At 40.5% G+C, this 24935-nt stretch overlaps 1 protein-coding gene across 1 annotated transcript in view; it reads right to left on the minus strand.

Moving 5' to 3' along the window:
- Nucleotides 1–731: 731 nt before the first annotated feature.
- Nucleotides 732–24935, minus strand: part of RASGEF1B (RasGEF domain family member 1B) — a 29973-nt gene continuing 5769 nt past the window's right edge. Inside the window, exons 2-14 of the mRNA XM_075283871.1 lie at nt 20534–20716; nt 19605–19727; nt 18639–18776; nt 15351–15563; nt 15195–15269; nt 14619–14714; nt 14434–14536; nt 13270–13349; nt 12719–12814; nt 5105–5200; nt 4839–4962; nt 3379–3451; nt 732–3062 (exon numbers count right to left, since the gene is read on the minus strand). Of these exons, the coding sequence (XP_075139972.1) occupies nt 3038–3062; nt 3379–3451; nt 4839–4962; nt 5105–5200; nt 12719–12814; nt 13270–13349; nt 14434–14536; nt 14619–14714; nt 15195–15269; nt 15351–15563; nt 18639–18776; nt 19605–19727; nt 20534–20716 (1425 nt within the window). The 3' untranslated portion in view covers nt 732–3037. The remainder of the gene's footprint in view (nt 3063–3378; nt 3452–4838; nt 4963–5104; nt 5201–12718; nt 12815–13269; nt 13350–14433; nt 14537–14618; nt 14715–15194; nt 15270–15350; nt 15564–18638; nt 18777–19604; nt 19728–20533; nt 20717–24935) is intronic.

The raw sequence follows: 24935 nt of genomic DNA on the forward strand, positions 1-24935 counted from the left end.
GCTACATAAATTATAAATGCATTTTATAAGCAAGTCAAAAACAAATATATGCACACACACACACACACACACACACAGATTTCTATCTCTAACACTAGAGCCCTGCTTTCCACATTTCTGGAATGCTCCTGGAATACAGTCTATAGGATTGCATTTGAGCAGAGTAAACTAAAGAATACAACAACAGATTTCCAATGTCCATGTCTAACACAAGGAAGGAATGTTTCACACCCTATACCTGGTGTAGTCACAACCTGATCACAATTTATCAACCATACTGTAACCATTATTTAGCAGTGAGAAGTCAATTATGGTACCTGTATTCTGAATTTGTGTTTTTAACTCTTTCCACAACATAGTCAGAACTTCCCATTGAGCAAAGCATTACAAAACACCAAGATTGAATTTCATAGGTCCCCCCCTCCCCATACTATCCTCTAATTTGCTAAATAGGAATCTGAAGGGTCTCTTTGTCCAAATTTCTTATATACTTTAAAGCAGCAATTTTATTTTGCCCCATATACACTTTTTGAATTGGCAAGTCAGAGAGAAGATCATGTAGGGCAGTGGTGCTCTGGAGAGGACAGAGATCAACGCAGTAAAGTGCAATGTAAGGTTATTTCTGGCATTCTTCAAAGCCTTTAGGAAAAAACGCCAGAGAGCATTCCATAGCCAGAACATGGTGTATTATATAGAACAACACAAAAAGAAAAGATTTTATTTCTGGAGTGTTCTATATTTTACTAAAGACTTTTATGTAACCTTGTGGCTACATACGTCTTTGGGCAAAAAAAAAAAAAAATAATGCATTAATAGATGAACATTTAATGTGTGAGATAGGGAATACCGCAGTTAGTGGGTAAGTCCTCACTGCACATGTACATTATAGAAGATGCCACACAAAAAACTAAATCGAACATAATGCTGATAAAACCAGTTATACTTTTACTTCAACAAAAACTAACACAGACCTCAGGTTTTGTGTTTCCTACCATAATATAGATGTTACCCTTATTGCTAATTGTACCCAAGACACAATTATGTAAGGTAAGCATTGTTCTAAGCCATACTATATTGTATGTATTTCACAGTATGCTTTAAAAAAAAAAAAAAAAAAAACACAACATTTCCTCTCTATTAAATCAGTAGAGAGGAATATATAAAAATGTTATTTCCATGCACATAAAAACATGTCTGCCATAAGGAGTATATTATTCAGTAGGAATTAACACCGATATTCCTTATCGGAGATATACATACTAAAAAACAAATGCCTGGTGCTCTTCCATCCAGCACAGGGACATGTCCTTCTCTAGGGATCCACTGAACGTATTCATGCAAAGTAGTGAGGAGGTGCCGATGTCTTGTCTCAGCAGCTGCCTGTCAGAATATTAACTTCCCAGTAGTGGGAAATGTCTTTAAAATTGATTATGCAAATGTCTTGGGAATATGAGCTAGTAAGCCCATCTCATCGCTTTGTTTTGTCTGATGCACAGTAAATTATTCCCCTGTGATAGAGGAATGAGGTCATCACTTATAGTGAATTCATTAAAGACCCCCCCTCATATTTCTTGTCTCATATGGCACAGTAAACCCTTCTGAGTCAGCTATGACAAATCACGAGATATATTTAGAGTGAATGCATTAACCCCTGACCTTATTATGATCCCAAAACACATTCATCCGTTTTATACCGTTGAAACGCAGAGTGTATATTATCTCATATTTATTATCATTGTCCCTTTCACCGTTGTTAGCATTCCTATAGAGTACATGCACAAAGTAACCTATCCATCAGTGAGGTGGAGAATTACACACAAAAAAAAAAGTATACAAGGAACTCCAATGTCATGATGGCTCTTCTGCACATTGCAAGGAGAGATACATGAGGTAAAAAGGTCTGCTTGTCCTGGTCACAGGACTATCACATCAATGGAGGAAGACTAGTAAACAGACATGATCATAAATACAAATACATCTGCATTATTAATACTTATAACACTACAGTAATGTTCTTACTTGCAACTTCTCAGTTCATAGCAAAATAGAATTTTTCTTTTCGAGAAACTACAAATGTCTCTTCACAGCAGATAAGCATTGAATCTCTTGTGATTCACTGCAGGCCAGTTACTCAAGAAAACATGCATATATATTTCCCAAAATGCTAGCGCCTCTATGGAGCCTCTTGGAGAAAAAAAAAAAAAAAAAGCTGATGCTTGCAGCATTTTGTAGAACAAAATGGAGAAGTGGTAAAAAGGTTACATATAAAAATGCATTAATACAAACTGGAAGAGGGGAAAAAAAATAGCTTCCTCCCAATATACCCTCAGTGCACAACTTGTTCTGTACCAAATGTTCTGTACAGACCTGGCTGCAATAAATAAGAAAATCACATGATCAAAAGATAAAAGAATATATAAAGAAACCACAAAACAAGGAAAAATACTGTAAACCCCTCATCTATTTACACATTTACGCCATAGCCTATATTCAGGAAATAGGCTTCAACCCTGGACAATAATATATATTACTTCCAAAATTAATAATTTTAAACGTTCCGCGAGTCCAACTTTGGAGTTTACCGTCCAGCAGTAAACTAAAGCCGTACACCAAAAACCAGCTGCTCAGCATTCACATCTTAAGGACGCTCGGCCGGCGAGTGCTTGCCAGTTTTTTGATTTTCATATTACTTTGCATTTTTTCTTTAAGTAGTCCTTGTGTCAACCAGCACGGTGCATGATGATACTTTTTAATGCGGGAGAAACAGCTTCGAAGGATTGACAAGCGGGATGTGAAACCCAGTAAAGAAATAAAAGTCAGCATAGGGGCGATGGTGAAACATCCAGTAATTGTTTGTCCTAAGCAGGCTAGGCAGACAAGCCAGTTGTGATTCATTTAATGTTCCTGCCCCCAAGCGGTCTTGATTCACGTCTGCTCTGCTGGAAAGCCTCAGCTGCTTGCAATGCACCCATCATTCAAAACCCAGTGTGAAATGTCTCCATAAATAATGGTCACTTCATGGCTGCGACTTTCTACATTAGACTCTGCCCAAAAGTGCTGACCTGGAAGAAATAACCAAAAGATGGTATAAGAAATAAATAAATAAAACAATACGACAGAAATACACAGAATGACACTCAAAGCATGGTATGAAAGGGCTATAAACAACTGAAAATTCGACCCAATGAAAAATAAAAATATAAAAATTTAATGACACATGAATAATACATAAAACAAGTCTAAGAACTTAAAAGACAAAATAGCAAAAACACAGATTTTATTTAGCCATTGCAACTTGCAAATCATATTTTAGATGAGAGCGTCCAGAGTGCAGAAATGCCCCCTTCATTGATAGATGAAATGGGCTTTGACACACACCTCAGAGTTTTCCATCTGTCTTTTTCAATGTGATTCTCAGGACTCTCATTCTCATAAGAAGCCAAATACAGACCTAAAGGCAAGAGGGAATGTGAAGCAATTAATTCCATATGCATCTTATGACTGTGGGCAAAAACAGGTTTGCATAAGTACATTAACTCAATGGACAGATGCATGTATAGACAATGCTGAAATATATGGTCTATATCAAACATTTATACATTATTTAAGCATTCTTTGTCATTAAAATGTGTTTACTATTTGACTATGGCTTCCAATCCCCTCCTCAATGCAGTCATGCGGTTAGAAGGAAAGGGTGAAATGAGGATGTATGGGTAGGCAGTACAAGCCAGTTGTAAGCTTGACCCAGGCTAAGGCTCCAGAATGCAGAAAATCAGTTTGTTTTATTGTGTTGCAGATTTTGCTGCGGTTTTAAGCTATAAGCCAAAGTCAAGAAAGGCTACTGGGAAATATCTAGGTAGCTCTTATACTACTTCCTTCTGCTCTATCCACCCCTGGTGTGGGTGCAAAAAAAGTAGCAAACCCCGCCTTATCCTTAAGTTTCCCAGGGTTATGTCACAACACATCAATTACTACTACTTTTATATATAACACCGCCTTGGAATAGGAGAACGATTGTTATCAATTCATTTAAAGAGTAACTACACTTTCAGACTTTTTATTTTCTGACAATATATGTGTCATTAATACATTTTGTAATCTACTTTAGTAACACATTTTGGATCCTTTCTGTGAAATCCCTTGCTTCAGTATTGAGAGCTGTTCTCTGCTTCTCACAATCTTACTGTGTATGGGAGTTCAGGCTGCATAGTAGAGAAAATGAGGGTAGGGGAAGGTCATCTCTTCCATGTGACATGCAGTGGTATCCAAATTATTTCCACACCTATTACTGGTTGAAAACAGTGTCGGATTGGGATTTTTATATCGTATAGATTATACAGCTGCATATAAATATCCTAATCCGACTGTTTTGAACCAGTGATATCTCTGTAAATTCACATACCACTGCAGCCTTAGAATCTCTTTTTCACAAGACAAAAAAAATTCCAAAAATGTTCAAAATATAACTGTTTGAAGTGACCCTTCCCCCCACCCTCATTTTCTCTACTACACAGCCTGTACTCACATAAACAGTAACATTCAGTGAGAGGCAGGAATAGCTCTCCCTGAAGCAAGGGAAAGAGTTAAAACAAAAGACACACAGAAAAAAAAAAAAAAAAAAAAACTGGATTTCACAGAAAAAATGCAAACATTTGTTAATAAAGTAGATTACAAAATTTATTAAGGATACAAATACTACCAGAAATCAAGTTGGTGATAAGAAATTCAACATAAAATAACACAACACACCACAGTACATTAAATAGTCATTATTTAAAGATGGTGTGGTTAATTCAGCAAAAAAAACCAGTTTGTTCCTATTGGCAAAATGCACATACCATCTTCACTGAATATAGGAGCTGTCTGGACGTAATGCAAAATTTTTCGGTCTTTATCGAATGGGCACTCAACTTGCTTCCAAACCATAAATTCACTGACTTGCTTTGCTAGTTCCCAGAATTTCTAAAGCATAAGACAACAAAACATTACAATGCATTGTGATGATGCAGTACAATACCATAATGTAACAGACCGAAGAGGAAGTAAACCAGAACCATTCCCACACAATAGAATACCTGGGCATAACAACTTCTCATGAACATACCTCAAAATTCACATGACCATTAGGGAGGCGACTGGTACAGCCTTCATTTAGAAAGTAGATGTCTTTGATCAGTAAACTGCAAAACGGGATTACAATCTGCACAAAAAGAGATACATTAATAGCATTTTTTTTTTTTAAATTTAATCCAGTTAGCTGACATTAAAGCGTTTTTCTCATCTCAGGTAGAAATGAGCGAACAGTATTTGAAACAGCTGTTTCGAATAGCATGCTCCCAAAGAAATGAATGGACATAGCCAGCACGCGGGGGTTAAGCGGTAAAGTCTGCGTGCCGGCCACTTCCATTCATTCCTATGGGAGCATGCTATTCAAAACGGCTATTTCAAATAGTGTTCGCTCATCTCTAATCTCAGGCTTTCAGTTCCTACTTTTTGTAAACTGCACAGTTATCTCTGGATTTACATACACAAACAGAGAAAGCTTCAAAAAAACTACCAAATAAAACCCCAAAAAAACAAAACTCATGGCCCACACAAATTAGCTTGTCTACAGTACACCCTAGTAAAGATCATAAACCATAGAAAAAGGTAACAAGAAATTAGACAGTATACAAACCACAGTTCTGCCCACTGCTACATCTGGGGGGGGGGAGGGGGGTGTCACACACAGGAAGGGGTTACCACTTATGCTGTGCATCACACCAAATGTTGTAATGCATCATGCCAAGCTCACCTCCCACAAAGCCCCCCCCCCATATATCCTCCACGTGGAACTCCGAACAGGCGTGCAATGCCAGAAAGCCACTTAATGAAGATATGGAGAAAGGGGACGAGGATATGTCAGGCCTACGTCACATTATGCACTTAGAGCCACCTTCACCCCACTGACTTTAAAACCAGTTAGAAGTCTTTCATATACAAGAGCAAGAATTGCCTTAGCCATTAGATTGAGAGATTATATAGATATTATCTAGATATACTGAAACACAGATCCTATGTGATAACACTAGGCTTGTGCAGCCTCAACATTTATTCTAAGAACAAGGTAGACACCACTGAGCTCCCCATCCTAAATGGATGCTGGAAAGAAGGTATTTGGCTGCTCTCCAAACTCAAGCTGAGAAATAAATGGACACTGTATCTTGGTAATTATGAAACCCATTTACAAAAAGGTGAATACTTTATTTATAAGCAGAGTTGCCAGTGTGATGTGCTAGTTAATTTATATGCTGGTCGGTGTTAGTGCCTGTCAGCATAAAAAATGCTGTGAGTTTGGTATTAATCTGCAGAGTTATTTTATATGTTTTAGATGTTTTCAATAATTATTAGAGATGAGCGAACAGTGTTCTATCGAACACATGTTCGATCGGATATCAGGGTGTTCGCCATGTTCGAATCGAATCGAACACCACGTGGTAAAGTGCGCCAAAATTCGATTCCCCTCCCACCTTCCCTGGCGCCTTTTTTGCACCAATAACAGCGCAGGGGAGGTGGGACAGGAACTACGACACTGGGGGCATTGAAAAAAATTGGAAAAAGTCATTGGCTGCCGAAATCAGGTGACCTCCATTTTAGACGAATAGTGGATTTCAAATCCGGGTCATATGAGAATGTGAACTTTGTGACTATGAGACAGGGATAGCTGTACAGGCAGGGATAGCTAGGGATAACCTTTATTTAGGGGGGAATGTTATTAAAAATAACTTTTTGGGGCTCTATCGGGTGTGTAATTGTGATTTTTGTGAGATAAACTTTTTCCCATAGGGATGCATTGGCCAGCGCTGATTGGCCGAATTCCGTACTCTGGCCAATCAGTGCTGGCCAATGCATTCTATTAGCTTGATGAAGCAGAGTGTGCACAAGGGTTCAAGCGCACCCTCGGCTCTGATGTAGCAGAGCCGAGGCTGCACAAGGGTTCAAGCGCACCCTCGGCTCTGATGTAGGAGAGCCGAGGGTGCACTTGAACCCTTGTGCACCCTCAGCTCTGCTACATCAGAGCCGAGGGTGCGCTTGAACCCTTGTGCACACTCTGCTTCATCAAGCTAATAGAATGCATTGGCCAGCGCTGATTGGCCAATGTATTCTATTAGCCTGATGAAGTAGAGCTGAATGTGTGTGCTAAGCACACACATTCAGCTCTACTTCATCGGGCTAATAGAATGCATTGGCCAGCGCTGATTGGCCAGAGTACGGAACTCGACCAATCAGCGCTGGCTCTGCTGGAGGAGGCGGAGTCTAAGATCGCTCCACATCAGTCTCCATTCAGGTCCGACCTTAGACTCCGCCTCCTCCGGCAGAGCCAGCGCTGATTGGCCGAAGGCTGGCCAATGCATTCCTATGCGAATGCAGAGACTTAGCAGTGCTGAGTCAGTTTTGCTCAACTACACATCTGATGCACACTCGGCACTGCTACATCAGATGTAGCAATCTGACGTAGCAGAGCCGAGGGTGCACTAGAACCCCTGTGCAAACTCAGTTCACGCTAATAGAATGCATTGGCCAGCGCTGATTGGCCAATGCATTCTATTAGCCCGATGAAGTAGAGCTGAATGTGTGTGCTAAGCACACACATTCAGCACTGCTTCATCACGCCAATACAATGCATTAGCCAGTGCTGATTGGCCAGAGTACGGAATTCGGCCAATCAGCGCTGGCTCTGCTGGAGGAGGCGGAGTCTAAGATCGCTCCACACCAGTCTCCATTCAGGTCCGACCTTAGACTCCGCCTCCTCCAGCAGAGCCAGCGCTGATTGGCCGAATTCCGTACTCTGGCCAATCAGCACTGGCTAATGCATTGTATTGGCTTGATGAAGCAGTGCTGAATGTGTGTGCTTAGCACACACATTCAGCTCTACTTCATCGGGCTAATAGAATGCATTGGCCAGCGCTGATTGGCCGAATTCCGTACTCTGGCCAATCAGCACTGGCTAATGCATTGTATTGGCTTGATGAAGCAGTGCTGAATGTGTGTGCTTAGCACACACATTCAGCTCTACTTCATCGGGCTAATAGAATGCATTGGCCAATCAGCGCTGGCCAATGCATTCTATTAGCGTGAACTGAGTTTGCACAGGGGTTCTAGTGCACCCTCGGCTCTGCTACATCAGATTGCTACATCTGATGTAGCAGTGCCGAGTGTGCATCAGATGTGTAGTTGAGCAAAACTGACTCAGCACTGCTAAGTCTGCATTCGCATAGGAATGCATTGGCCAGCCTTCGGCCAATCAGCGCTGGCTCTGCCGGAGGAGGCGGAGTCTAAGGTCGGACCTGAATGGAGACTGGTGTGGAGCGATCTTAGACTCCGCCTCCTCCAGCAGAGCCAGCGCTGATTGGCCGAATTCCGTACTCTGGCCAATCAGCACTGGCTAATGCATTGTATTGGCTTGATGAAGCAGTGCTGAATGTGTGTGCTTAGCACACACATTCAGCTCTACTTCATCGGGCTAATAGAATGCATTGGCCAATCAGCGCTGGCCAATGCATTCTATTAGCGTGAACTGAGTTTGCACAGGGGTTCTAGTGCACCCTCGGCTCTGCTACATCAGATTGCTACATCTGATGTAGCAGTGCCGAGTGTGCATCAGATGTGTAGTTGAGCAAAACTGACTCAGCACTGCTAAGTCTGCATTCGCATAGGAATGCATTGGCCAGCCTTCGGCCAATCAGCGCTGGCTCTGCCGGAGGAGGCGGAGTCTAAGGTCGGACCTGAATGGAGACTGGTGTGGAGCGATCTTAGACTCCGCCTCCTCCAGCAGAGCCAGCGCTGATTGGCCGAATTCCGTACTCTGGCCAATCAGCACTGGCTAATGCATTGTATTGGCTTGATGAAGCAGTGCTGAATGTGTGTGCTTAGCACACACATTCAGCTCTACTTCATCGGGCTAATAGAATGCATTGGCCAGCGCTGATTGGCCGAATTCCGTACTCTGGCCAATCAGCACTGGCTAATGCATTGTATTGGCTTGATGAAGCAGTGCTGAATGTGTGTGCTTAGCACACACATTCAGCTCTACTTCATCGGGCTAATAGAATGCATTGGCCAATCAGCGCTGGCCAATGCATTCTATTAGCGTGAACTGAGTTTGCACAGGGGTTCTAGTGCACCCTCGGCTCTGCTACATCAGATTGCTACATCTGATGTAGCAGTGCCGAGTGTGCATCAGATGTGTAGTTGAGCAAAACTGACTCAGCACTGCTAAGTCTGCATTCGCATAGGAATGCATTGGCCAGCCTTCGGCCAATCAGCGCTGGCTCTGCCGGAGGAGGCGGAGTCTAAGGTCGGACCTGAATGGAGACTGGTGTGGAGCTATCTTAGACTCCGCCTCCTCCAGCAGAGCCAGCGCTGATTGGTCGAGTTCCGTACTCTGGCCAATCAGCACTGGCCAATGCATTTCTATGGGGAAAAGTTAGCTTGCGAAAATCGCAAACTGACAGGGATTTCCATGAAATAAAGTGACTTTTATGCCCCCAGACATGCTTCCCCTGCTGTCCCAGTGTCATTCCAGGGTGTTGGTATCATTTCCTGGGGTGTCATAGTGGACTTGGTGACCCTCCAGACACGAATTTGGGTTTCCCCCTTAACGAGTTTATGTTCCCCATAGACTATAATGGGGTTCGAAACCCATTCGAACACTCGAACAGTGAGCGGCTGTTCGAATCGAATTTCGAACCTCGAACATTTTAGTGTTCGCTCATCTCTAATAATTATAAACCAATGGTATACTAAAGTTCTGCACACTAGGTTTTCAGCCTGTGGCACATCTATCCTTATGCATACTAGCTATGCCGTTATGCTGAGTTTTAAAAGGAACTGTCCCATCAGAACAACAACCATTGACAAAATACCGGGGGTTTTTTTGGACTATAAGACGCACCTAGGTTTTAGAGGAGGAAAATAGGGAAAAAAAATTTGAAGCAAAAACTGGTAAAATATTTAATATATGGGAGTTGTAGTTTTGCAACAGCTGCAAGGCCACATTGACAGGTGACCCTGCAGCTGTACGGGGACGCATAGAGTGTTTTTTTTTTGCGGGGCCAGAAGTACTTTTTAGTTATACCATTTTGGGGAATATCTATTTCTTAGATCACCTTGTATTGAAAAAAAAACAAAAAACGGTGGTTTACGATATATGATTTTCTACTTTTATATATATATATTCTAGGGACAGGAGGTGATTTAGAACTTTTATTTATTTCATATTTTTATTATATATTTTTAAAGCTTTTTTTTTTTTTTTTTTTTTTTTTTTTTTTTTACTATTTTATTCCCCTCCAGGGGCTTGAACCTGCGGTCACTTGATTGCAAGTCCCATAGACTGCAATGAAACTGTATTGCTGTCTATGGGACATTCTGTATATTAGTATTACGGCTGGTCATAGACCCAGCCGCGATACTAATATAGCCGTGACAGGCCTGGGAGCCTCATTAGGCTCCCGGCTGTCACCCGAACAGGTCGGCTCCTGCGATATCGCCGCACAGGAGCCGGCCTGCAACTTCACAGGTACGGGGCCGGTGGGGACCGGCCCCGGGGGAGAAGGGGCCACCGATACTGACCCGGCATCCACTGTACTAGAGAGGTGGATGCCGGCGAGGGATAGACGCCATCATGGGGCCGGGGCCTGAGACATCGCTGCGCTCCTCTGCCCTGCATGAAGCCAGCGGCGGGGGGACGGAGGAGCGGAATAGCATCGCCGCTGCTGGCTTCATGCAGGGCAGAGGAGTGCAGCGATGTCGCAGGCCCCGGCACCTGTGCCGGCATCTATCACTTGCCGGCTTCCGCCTCTCTATTACAGCGGATGCCAGGTGCCACATTCGGCCTATAAGACGCACCCTTCTTTTCCCCCCAAATTTGGGGGAAAAAAAGTGCGTCATATAGTCCGAAAAATACGGTAGGTAATAAGAGTCTGATCACTGGGTCCCACAATCATGAGATTGGGGGTCCTTCACCTGTCTGAGCAGAAGGTTGGGTGAACACTGCTGTCCATTCAATCTCTGTGGAACAGATGGAGATTGCCAAATACAATGCTAAGCTACCTTCATGAATCCTTTACTCTTAATAGAGCGTCAACAAGCATGTAGAATTGGCACTCCAGTGAAATGGGGCACAGAGGACCTCCATTCTCATGACTACCATACAAAAGAAGTTCCAGTCATCTCACACTTGTCATATATACTGGCGTGACAACCCCTTTACTATGCAACAACCTTTGAGGTACTTTGATATTATCTATTTGAGTAAGGGATATTTGGATTTTGAAACTCTGTCCTACAATTGCTATAGTTTTTAAAATTGTAAAGACCAACTTCATGTCCAGTAACTTATGTGAGGACATCTTCAAACAATGTCTCAATGCCAACCTCCCGCCAGGGCTGGTAGTGATTGCAATGGGGAGTTCAGTAAAGCTGTACTATTCAGAAGGTCTCCAGTTTTATGACAACAAAATGTAATTATACATTCTCAAGACCCTAAGGTAGCCACTAGCAGCTAAGAGTTCATCACCAACACCATATAAGTGGCTATAACTGAAAGGTAGAAAATTATGGCGCCATCCTGCAGTTCTGTGCATCTGAAGAGACATTACAGTAGATGGTGCATATAACCTTCAATTAAAGGTCAGAAAGAGCCACATTGCTACCATGTATGGACATTAATACAGGACTCCAAACACCACAACTAAAAAATAAAATGGACAAATCACTCTGGTAAACTAGGTAACTCAGGAGAATTCTTTCTGAAGCTCTCCCCAATCCACATTTACTGAATTTAGGATACATAAAGGAAATTAAATGCTAGAAAGTTCACAGACATGCAGAAGTCTGAAGACTTGTATTATATTTCGGCAATTGCAATGCCCAAATTAGAGCGAGATTCTGTAAAAATCACTGTGGTGTGACTGGCATGCTTCATTACAGCTCCCAATAATACAGGCTTAAAATGGAGGTTACTCCAGAATAAAGACATCTGTCCTCGATTGAGAGACTATAACCTGGTAATAATCCCAGCGTCATTGCTAAACAAAGGCCTCTTGGAAGGTCGGGCATGAGGCTAAAGGGAGCAGCCATTATTGGGTTATTTCACTGGAATCCTGTCTTAAGACAGGCTTGCACATTCCAGTGAGCGCCCTCTATTGGTTTGCAACAATGAGGCAGCAACTGTCTTCCTAATTACATCATGGAAGGCGGATTTGCATATTCTTCCCATAGTTCCTTGCAAAGTGGAGTGCTAAAGGCTTAACAAGTCTCCACACACCTATATGGTGGTCTCTCCCTAAGGAGTGACAATATCCCCCGACATCTGGCTAGTGATCTAGTATGCATTGACAGTCAGGTAAAGCAGTTTTCCTTGCAATGGCTGTACCTGGTTGAGCAATGACATCGACCCGTGCAACACCACAAGTTTAATACCTTACATATGAGACAATTTGACATGGACAAGGTTACTTCCCTCTTCTTGTCATAGAAAATAATTAACAGTTGACATGATCCTGTACCCATGTCCTCTAGAAGATCTAAGGAATTTCTTCAAACCATTAAAGCTATTTATCCTTTGTGGCCACAATACTAACCACTGTATGTGCATTATTCTGCAATATATCCACACTAGATGCAAATCACACATCCTTGCCATGTTGATTGCTGAGCGGTTTGGACAACTTACCTTTTCTCTGTTGCTCTGCGCAGTTAGAGACCTTTGAGCTGCCCCTCGCAAAGCTGTTCTGTAATTGTAAAAATTGCTTGAAGGATCCATTTGATGCTGTAGGACAACAGCAAATAAAAATCAGGATTAACCAGAGAACACCAAGCCTACAAGAGTTCTGTCAAATCAAGGATTGTTTTTGGTCTAAAGACTATGTTTGAGAACATTCTTTGATGTTGGTAAATGCAACACGAAAAATTTTATACAGATTTATCCAAGTACAATACACGTTTGGATCTTGATCCGTTAAAAGCATGCAGCCACAATTACATCATTTGCAGCATGCAAGCGGACAGTTGGGGGGAAGGAGGGGGATAATAAAAAAAAAAAAAAAAAAAAAAAAAATCACAATTGTTTTGCACAAAAATCCAGTCTGAAATAAAGCCATTTATGCCTTTTACGACAGTTTTCTGCACTAATAAATCTGCCCCAATGAGCAAAACAGGGAAAGATTTCATAACAAAAGTAACCTTCAAGCAACTTTCATGTAAGCTATCACAAATACCTCATACCTCGAGAATATCAAACTTGGCAGTCTTGACTTTTGCCCAGGTTTTCTTCAGCCGAGAAACAGGACTCATGTTCATACCAGCTGTATTAAAGAAAATAGGCTATATATCAGAGTATTCGTATTTGCTGAATATTGTACATTTACAGGGAAGAGTATTAGACGAACAAGAGTTTGTATGTATCATTTAGTCGCATAGGATTTCACACTCAAATTTCACTTAATTTACTAGATAACATGGAAATATCTACACAAAACGCAGAGTAATGTTGTAATGTAGCGGAGTGGTGTAGGTAACTTGTTTCCAAGGGCAGCCAGCAGAATTCTAAAAGCAATGTATCTGTGCATTTCCTTTACATGTACATCTAAACTGCTTCTACTCTGTTTACCAAGCTCCAAGCAGTAAAGTTCAAACTAAATATATTCACGGATTAACTTACATAACACCTTCTTCTGAAGCCCTGCCAATGTGGCAGAAATACCAGAAATGATTCTTATCTAGCAAAATAAAGTAAATAGTTGCCTTTGCAGATTTCTATTGCTGACCGTACTTTACTTTCGATGTACAATTAAGATTAAGACCCCCTGGACTAAACTACTCCTTCTAAGCATAGAAAGAATAGAGAAATGAATGAATAAATGACAAGTTATACTGAACCCTTTCTACAAACCTATATAACCAGTTTGCTCTGCTCTATAACATGATACTTGAACGTAAGACTGCATTATTATGGTGACAGGTTCCCGTTAAAGCTGATCTTTTTTTATTAAAATCAGTAAAAGGTTTAAACATAATTTCCCTTTACCACCTCTTGTTATACTGGACATACCGTACAAAGGTACAGATACAACTGGTTAGTGGCGAGGCCTGGGAATGAACAGCAAACTCACTGCTCTTAAGACTGCATGCTAATTCTCGATTTCGTACGCTAGCCTTACAGTGATGTAATGTGCACCAACACAGTCCTAAGAATGATGAGTACCAAGCATACCCGCTGCTGACTCCCTGAGCCACATACTGTGTGGGAGCTGAGCTACAGCAAGGAATTATAATGTGTGGTGGCTATGGGCATTGTACTGTATGAGCATAAGTGTGCATTATATTGTGTGGGAGCTACAAGCAGACATTACACTGTGTATGTATATATTTACAGTCGCTAATACTTACAAATGATTGCCATTAAAGAGTTAAAATTCCCAATGTTGAAGCACTCCCGAGCTACATCGATGAAGAACTCAATGATCCTGGCTCTGTGTTTCTTCTTAACAGGCTACAGAGAAAGTACGTACAGTTAATAGTGAGCACACCACCGAAACACCAAATGTCAAGATACATCACTAAGTGTTTCTTACCATGCAGATCTCTGTTGCTACCAGGTAACTAAGCCGGTTGAACCACTCAACATAAGCTTCTAGATTTCGAGTTTTCTTTCGGTCACTGAAGCGATTCTTTAAAGACAAGAAGAAAAAAAAAAGTTGTTTTTTTTTTTTTTTTTTAATTCATTCACTTTTTCCAGGATGGGCAGCACTCATTGTAAATATTTAGGAGCTGGGTGCATGTTCTGTGTGGGGCTGACCACCTCCCCCATTGGTACGTGTCCAAGAGAGAAGAAAGTAGAACAGAACTCCAGAGCAATTACGCTTTATAAGGTTTAATAAGACAACACTGCTTTCATAAATTTCCAGTACAAAGTTTCGGGTAACACCCTTCATCAGGCATGTGATTGCTGTCAAGCTGTGAACAGGTTTTGGGCGACATGAATAGGTTTATCAGCTGTCCATGGAGTGGGCGGTATTTCCATAAAATGTGCATGCAGTGTGGCGTTTTATTTTTAATAAAATATATTATTATTATTATCATCATCATGCTATTACTTACTAAGCAAGGTTATAACCACACCCAAATACATTTGTTTTTGATCAGATTACCTCATTATCATCTAACGGATCCTTCTGCACAAAAGCTTGTACAAACTCTTCTGGTCCTATATAACTTAATCTCTCCTGTAATGTAAGAAGCAATGTTACAAATGTATCAGGGACATGGTATACTACATTAGGCCAATGTATGTACCTGTTGCTTACCAATTCTATGTGGGTTAGCTGCTGAGCTAATGTGTATGGGTCACTACAGACACTGATGATATCCCTTTGTATGGACTGTGGCTTGCTCTTCAAAATGGCCATACGATCTGCGCTTTGTGCATTGATTTTTGCAATAAGTTCTTCATACTGACTCAATGCAGCTAGCTTCCGAATCAGATTTTGTATGATCTGCTGAACATTTTTCCTGTACATCTGAAAAGAGAACAGACATATAATGTAATTGGTGTAAACAGCATTAATAGGCATCTAGCAAACAATGGATGTTATGTCCGTATCTTAAAATGATCTGTCTCATGAAGACAACCCTTGTTCATATGCCCTATTGGGACATATGGACATTACAGAAAGGTCTCCTGCTTGGGACTCCAATCTAGGAGTCAGAAGAGAGCCACTCTACAGATTTCAGCTGTCCTTGTATTATATAGGTGGCTATTCATTGGAGTGGATGCCATGAAAAACTGGCCAACAAAAAGGTTTTTGTTCCTTTTAGCCTTCGATGGATTTAGTTAGCTGATAGAAATACAAGAGTGACAGCCTGATGTCACTTTTACTTTAAATCTCTCTATTAGTAGAAAGTGTGACACTTTGCCAGCTGGCTTTCAGAGTTAACCTTATTAAAATAAACAGTGACGCCCACTCATGATTCATGCAGAAGAGATTCTGTTATGGTCCTGGCACAGTTTGTCCCAGCTTTGGAACTTCAGTTCATTGAACCCTGTATAGGTCCACAGTATGTTGTCCACCGGTTCTGATATTTAAAAGAAACAAAAAGCAAAACCCTAAAACCTTTTCCATTCAAAACAGAAGAAGAATAATTTAATCAGCTATAATAGGGTGAGCCTTTCCCAGAATACCACACAAAAATTAAGCCTGATGTGATAATGGTTTTATTCCTGCTGAATTCAAGGAATGAAATGATAGAATTCTCTGATATGATATTCACTAAGCCGAGACTGCATTGTAAAAAAAAGGTTCAGTATTGGAGGATACCTGTGGTACATCTGTCAGATAGTGTGCCACTTGCTAAGTAATCTTCTCCTAGGTTACTCTGTACAGTTCACTGATCTGTTCATTATTGTACTGCTATGTTCAGGGAAGTATTGCTACATCTTACATAACCCCTGATTTACTGTACCCACAGCCAAGTCCACACAGACTATATCCAGCCAATCTTTGGCACCAGTAAGCCACCCATACTTGTTTGTCTAAGATCATCGAATTGTGCCATTCTCTGCTGGATCTGCCATAGATCAAAGTAGTGCATAAAGAGAGCTATATGTCCTTTGTATACTGTCTTCCATGGTGCACTTCTGCTCCTGTGACAAACAAAGTAGTGGTTGTGACTAAGCACAAATACATTGTCAGTGAAAGCTATTTTTCCTGGAGAACTAGTTCGGTTTTTTTTTGGTGTGTGAAACAGAATAGGGGACCACCACTAAAAACGTTTTTTTAAACGCTGCTGTCTCTTCCTTTATTCTCCAACAAGCTGGTGGGGCAACTTTGAATGTTTGATGGACAGGACACTGACATACCTCACTAGATACACGCAATGCCTTTACCATGAGAGACTGATGATTACCATTACTAAAAATCTATAATGGCACGATACAATAGAAATATACAAGGGTAACCACGCTTCTCCAAGATCTTAATAGGCTTTTGCAAAATCAATAATCGTCACATATGCATCAACTGTGCATCTAGGTGGCAGAGTTCAGCTAGCAGCGTAAAACCGATGAATGACACAGGGTCGACTTTGATAATTACAGGTAGGTATTGGACTGATTCCAACCAACAATTCAGTTCCACGCTCACTCGGGAATCAAAATTAGTCAAATGGATAGAGGTTTGAACAATAGGTGGTTTACTGCAAATAGATAACGCGTTTCGGGGTAATAGAGTCACGCAAGTGGCTTCACCCCTTCATCAGATCTATTAAAAAAGGAAAATTACACTAATACACACATAAGTCCAATACATCCCAAAACAAAACAAGAGAAAAATATATAAAATTTAAAAAATACTAATAAATAGATAAAGTTTGACCTACAGTATAATAACGCAGATCAAACATGCACAGTCAAGGTACATGACATTGCAGGGGGTAGGAGAATAGAGGTCATCTGACCTAAGATCGGATAACAGGAGGGGTGTCTTGACAACAAGTGTGAACACTGGAAGGAATAATTTCACATAGCAGATCAATGAAGCAGCATTACTTAAGCAAAACTCTTGAATTTACATAAGCTAGCAGCATAGAAAGGACGCCTGAGATGTGAATACCCCTTCAAAAGGTGAAAGTATTTATTTATTACAAACCAGAAATATATAGCTTTATGTTCTGTTTTTATTTCCTGATTGTAGATTTTTTTTAAAATATTTTCTATAAATTCTACTTTCTGTACATGATTATGGAGGTAGCCATCTTGCCTGAACTGCTAATCTACTCTGTTAATAGCATTAAGTTATCTGCATTACACCATATGGTCATGGCCATAGGCAGCAATATTCTGGTCTATGGGAGAGTTTTCCAGGCATGTTACGTATAGGGAAGGGGAGAAGATAAGCTGTGACATCACCTATTCTCAGTAATAGATGCAATGACGGCTGACCATCATCTACTGCAATGCCATATGTTTTGTGTTTAATGTAAGTAAAAAAAACTTCTGCAATGAACACCCCTACAGAATTAGCAATTGTTATTCTACGATTAGGCCTAGTGGCCAAAGTGAAACTTACAAGACAGTCGTATATTTGCCATTCAAGATTACTTGATACATGTCAAAGATGCATCCCAAAAACCATAAAGATACTTTCCAAAATTAGTAAAAACTGCTTACAATCTAATCATTAGATAACAATAGTCATTGTAATACATGCACCTCAGGTTACTTTAAACAAAGAATATCACAAGATCACATGTTCCTAAATAAAGATTTAGTCATTTGGGGATTTTTTTTCTCTCCAAGAAGTTAAAATTAGTTTGAAAATGGAAATGTACAGTACATTTTTCCTACCAGACAAGAGGCTGAAGTATGAAGTTAATTCCTTGTGATGAAGCAGTACAGTATGATAGACACAAGGTTATGAGTGTTTCTATGAACTCGATGTAGCTATCTGCCTAGAATTATGTACATATTACATTTAGCCCTGTGTACAGACACATGGTTACTAACCAATGCCTGTTTGTGCAGCAACTTGCAGTGCAGTACATGCTCCGTTATGATGGAAATGGTAAAACCTATATATTCTAAGTGCCATGCATACCTCATCTCCGTGTGTGATACGGTGTGCAGTGTCTTTTAGATTTCTCATCATTCTCTCATCTCGGAAATCATACGGGAAGGTCTCGGTCCACTCCGTTAGCAGCTGAAGGATTTTAGGCGCAATCTTCTTCATGTGACTCTGAAAATTAATATATGCAGATTACCATAACAAGCCCATAAATCATTAATGCCCCATGAATGTACATGAGAACTATGGCATCTTCATAGTGTTCCACATTAAAAGATTATAAGTAGGTAAGCCCAAGTCACAATATCGCTCAGGTTGGCTTCACCTCCAATTGAGGGCTTCAAAATCACATACAGTATAGGCATACAGTGAAAATTGTTGCCCATAGACTCATTACTGTGCTGTACGCTTTTTTTACACTGTACACTGCAGAGGAAAGAGTAGTAGATTAGAATTCCTAAACAAGTGGGAGGAAATAAAATATGTATGCCGCTGCATACTGACTTTAGATACATGCCGACACAAGATGTCTATACTGGAGTCACAGCCCATATAGAAGATATCTAAAGATCATGGAGTCTATTGAGAGAGTCTATTGAAAGAATAGACTTGTGTGTAGGAAGGATCTGTGAAAACAGATTACCCTCCGGTATACACCCAGTGGTTGTTGTGTAAATGAGGTGTAAATCACTGCCAGAGGTGCCTGGTAGCAGCTTCCCAATCTCCGAGCTCACTACACATATAGTCTTAACTCATCTGAGCAGTGCACGTGTTAGGAGAGATGGCCAAGCAGTCATATGAAAGACATCTAACAGCTCTCTAAAGTGTATGGTCAGTTTTAGGACACCCTACAGCATAATGTTGTGTAATACGTGAAATGGCATGGTTTCCCTATTTAATCCAATCATCAATCTTGGTAAATCTGTATAGACGAGATACTAAAACAAATGACAGTTAGCTATTGTTTAACCAGTCTGGGACATAAGAGTCACCTCTTACCTTATCAGTTCCTGGTTCTTTTAGCCTTTGCTGTTCTATACAAACATGACAGACTTTAGCCATTAATTCAAAAGGATGAATGAAAAGGCGAGAACTGAGGAGGAAGGTGAAGATGTATGTTCTCTGAGGGGAAAACAAAAGAATGTTAATAGATGCATAAAGCTCAGTAAAAAAAACAAACATGCAAAGGTTACAGCAAGAGCCTACATGTAAATTTAGACCCAGAACAGATCTTCAATTAAATCATCCTATGTGTAGGAAATTATTTACAGAAATGATCAACATACACGAGGAGATTTCTAGTTCTGGCACAAAGTGAATTCGATAGCCTTAGCACCATCACCATGAAAACAGTTTCACACATAAGATGAATGTTAAAACCACAGATAACAGCAAAACTGACTGGACATCTAATGTATATGTAGGTATCCTGACGCTCCCCTCGCAACAGATGTCAGAAAGAAGAATAATAAAGCAGTAAAATTTCAATATGTTCAATCTTTTTGCTCTCAAGATATAAAAGTGGCCAACAGTGCTGTCTGGAAGCACAAGATTCCCCTCTCCCACTTAGGAATATAAGAATGATAGGGCGAGCAGAGTGTGCATGTGTATGGAGTGCGATCAAAAGGAAGAGATTCCAGGCAAAGAGGTGATCAAACGTTAGCCATCTAATGTATGGCTAGCATATCATTTTTTTTTCAAAATTGAATGAAAGAGATATTGTGGATTTATGTATATATTTATGTGAATTACTGAATATAAAAGTCATCCACACAAAGCCAAGAACTGTGCCTGTCTGCCAGCCCAACTCAAGTGTTACAGAGATCAGCTATCTTCGAGTTTCCTGTGCTGAAAAAGTTTCCTATGTCACATCCAGTGTGAAATAGCATGTGCAACAAGAGATTTATTTTCAGCTTGCCCCAACTTACATCCGGATAGTAGTCAACACTGGGCACCAAGTGCTGGATGAGTGCTTCAAGAGATCCAGATAGCAAGCTGTTATCTTGGTAGTACAGGTCAGAACAACTCTCTTCTTTCGACTGATACAAGTTCCGGTTGAAAGTACTGCTGTCAAACATGGCTATCAAACTTGGAGTTTGTGGCATCTTCTCCTATTGAAGAAGAATAGAATAAATGTAAGAATTATAAGTTCTCTTACTTTAGCTTAAATTAAAACCTTGCTGAACAACCAAAGTTTTACATTGTGTTATTTAGAATTCCTCAAAATAGGCAAAAAGGAAGAGACAGCTTGAAGGAGGAAAAAAATAAAAATACAAAAAACACACCAAAGGTGCATTAACATCTGACCCCTAGCACTCAGTGTTCCCATTTCTAAAGGAACAGATGCAGCCCCTCACCCCGTTTTATGATGTTGTTATGTAAAAGAAGCTCAGTTTGGAAGGTGGACAATAAGAGAAAGCAGACTGTGCAGACATCTGATCACAGAAACCAAGGGTGAAGAGACAGCCTGCAGTTAAGTACTTTCCTTCCATCTGTACGGCACATCTTTCAACAAAGAGTGTCACAATGAGTGCATGGTGGGGGAAGACTGTTAAGTTATTAGCTGGATTCCTGGGGACAAAATGCACTTCTCCAACACATCTAGCTTCTGGCAGCAAAGCCAAACAAAAGGAGCGCTCAGATCTACTCAAGAAAGATAGGGCTCAGCAAGTAAACCATTAGAATGATCCAGAATCCAGAGCGTGCACTCACAACTACAAAGCTGCTGCGACTTCAGCCCCATGGGTGACCCTTTTATCTCCTACAATCTAATATTTGCATTAAAATAAGGGAAAGCCTCTCATAGAAAGCATGAAGATGTGTCCTACATCTGCTCAGCTGTACGATGGGGTCTGAATGTAACAGGGTTTTAATAGTACACGTGGCTCAGCTTAGCAGAGCACAGACGTACCATGATATAACGCACCCAACTGGTTCTTTATAGCCAGACACAAATTCAGGGCCAAGTATTTGGCTCAAAAAATAAGAAATGGAACATTCTTCCCAAGATTAGACAGCTGGCGAGGGGGCATGGCAGTCGGAGTGGTAATGAGAAGGCGACACAGAAAAGGGACAATGTGCATTCTGATTCTGTTTGTTCCCTATGTGAGATTGCTTATCACCAGAATAATCCCCCTGTTAAGCCGGGCTTAAACATTACATGTTAGCAAGAGTCCAGACTCCTTATCAGCACACATGTCTGTCCGCTGTGTATTAAAGAACTTTTTTTTTGCTTGAAATAGAAACAATAAGTAAAAATAAAAATATTTTATGACATAAACCTGCCCTGTATAGCTCAGCTTCAGGGAAGGTTAGCTCTATGTGTCTAGTCGGCTGAAGTTGCGTGACTGCGCAGCTATGAGAGCCCAGACAATGTCAATAAACATTATATGTTTCATGCACAGACATAAATGTCTGGGATACAAATGTCATCTCTGCTCAGAGCACTTTGTAAGCAATGTATTAAGTAAGGGCCAGGAATACAGAGCCTCTCATGGAGTATGTAGGAACACGGTGTTTGCCTGCAAGCGGAATTTCCATAAAGCTTTTGCAACACAAGCTAAACTGCTTACTTCACGATAATAGAATTAGGAGCCGCTTGTTGGCACTCAGCTCTATTATAGGAAGACAGGAAATGTCTCCAGATTTGGAGTTAAAGTAGCTTTTAGATGTAATAGTCAAGTCAACCCAATCTGCATTCTCCAGGTTAATATAAGCCGACACTCTGTCAAAGCACTTAGTGACTAGTGCATTTATCCCAGGGATCAGCATGAAGAAAAAAAAAAGCAATGGCCAATGAATGAGGCGAATCAAAGACAATATCTCCCTAAACTAAAAAAGTAAACACCTAAGAAAAAAAACTGACCTGCCTTTACTCCCAGAGTCATAAATGCAAATAAGAACCCCCCCCCCCATTTCAAAATTCTAATAAAGCCCCCTGATAGTCAAGAAAAATCTATTCTGTCTGCACAAACCAATGGTAGAAATTGAGGACAATGGCTTCATAGAGCAGCTCTATTACCATACACTTCCTTGAGGAGCACATAACACCTGCAAGTTCGGTGAATAAATATTGCAACATATTAGAAATGACTTGTTATCTGCTGGTAATTTCCTGCCTTTTGTGAAATATGTGAATACATGCAAGAGGTGTGGGTGAACTGGCAAACAAGGAAATGAGTGAAAAATGCAGATTTGACTCCCATTCTATAGGGGTGAGATGGTCATCTCAGTAACCACTTATAAGGAAATGAATGACTTACAGCCATATACAAAATCCAGTCTACATACAACAGTAAGCCAGGGCTGCCATGACATTACAAAGATCTTTATCTAAACCACGCTATCAATAAGCCAACGGTTGGCAGATACTGGCAAAAAGTCTGGTATTTAAGCAAAACATATCAATAGGACTCCATTTATCCGAGAGAGGCTAAAAGTGCATTGTTTTTGCTTCTGGCGCAACAGTACAGTATATGGTTCTTGCAATGGCAGCACAGTAGTAACATAGCCCACTAGATGCGGTAGAAGATCTTGCTAATTTCTACCTCCAATATAGACTCTAAATTTGATGTGAGTAAAGCCAAATATGAATATTGAATATTAGCTACGCTGCTTGTCAGCTGAAAAAAAACTTTGGCAGACAATCATTTCATGTCTACCTGAATGATGAAATATCTGTATGTTTTCTCTGAATGACTTTCAACATGACATGCCCCTTAGGGAGTTTGGAAAAGGAACACATTTAAACGTGGCCCATTTCACAACACAGGTGATCACACCAACACAGGCACTGGCTGTTCCTTGCTGGTTCACTTTTGGAGAACTCAATTCCAAACATGAAGAGGGTGTACTAAAAGATGTTGATATAGTTTCTGCTGAAGTAAGCACTTGCTCACCTCTACTAGACTCCTGTCTAGACAGTACAAGAATCACTGTGACAGCACTCCAAAATCATTCTCATTCATCAGCTAGACTCCGTCTGACAAGACAGCACAACAAGATCAGGGAAGCAAATGCCGCAGCAAAATGCAATGAAATAAAGAATCTCCAACAAACAGCAGTGGTGACTTATTGTGAGGTGTCAAGAGTATGCATCTAAAGGGGAAACCAAGGTCACCGACCGCCTTGTACTACAGCAAATATAATAATTCACATAAAATACAAATCCCACTTGTAAGTATAATACCAACTATAGAATATATATATATATATATATATATATATATATATATATATATATATATATATATTCATACATCTTATAGTCAATGTTTGCTTAACGTGAATATTATTCAATATTGGCCACGACTAAACAACTCGTCTGATGAACCATGAAGGGGGCTGAGGACTTGCCAGCGACTCACCAACATTGAATTTTCATGTCTTTGGAACCATTCTCAATGGTATGGTTTGGGCAGGGCTGAAATGTGACACGATATTTTCCAACCTAATAGGAGGCTCATGACAAATAGATTGGAGACGGCCTGGCCAATCCTGTGTAATAGCTGGCCATTGGCAACTTTCTGACACAAATCCGCAAGGTCATTCATGAAGGTTGATGTAGAAAATCTCGAGTGGAAAGATATTCTAAGGGCATGTATTCACTGTAAATATCACCAGGTACTAGAACAGTCCATGTGTTGGTCCCTACACAGTCACAACCAGTAACATTGCACGTGCGCACTCGGTGGTATTTTACTAACTCCACTCAATCTGGAAAAATAACCAGACATGTGAAATGTGACACTTAACATAGGCCAGAGGAAAACTCAAATAGCCAACACTTTTACAACACATACATTGCCATCCATTCTCTCACACAAAAACAGACTATATGAAAGAGTCCAAGTCCTTAGAGGATCATAAATGTGCACTCAACGAAGAAAAGACACTACTAAAAACAAACAGCCGAAAGACAACTGTGTATACACAAAGCAGGATTTCTCAATTCACCAAACACCACAATTTTCCTACAACTGCGTCATACACACTCTATTCCATCAATAGGACTCAACGATTATTATCTAACTTCTGCCATTTACCCCAAGAAATGAGCCTGAGACTTATAACAGCTCTTTATGCACATTAAGCTGGTTGATGACAACCCAAAGGCAATTATGCATCTATGACACAAGTTTCCATTTTAAGAAGAAGCATACTTTCAGTAAAACATGGTCTAAATCAACCTTCGGCCATCCAAAGCCTCTAGTATATAACCAGTTTAATATTGCTTGAAGCTAGAGCCGGCCTCCAGTTAGATGACAGGATGTGGACTAAGCCATGAACGTTTGAGCTCTCCAATATCCTAAGTGCACATAATGGAACAGA

The sequence above is a fragment of the Leptodactylus fuscus genome, chromosome 1 (assembly GCF_031893055.1).
Source record: "Leptodactylus fuscus isolate aLepFus1 chromosome 1, aLepFus1.hap2, whole genome shotgun sequence".
Taxonomy (NCBI): Eukaryota; Metazoa; Chordata; class Amphibia; order Anura; family Leptodactylidae; genus Leptodactylus; species Leptodactylus fuscus.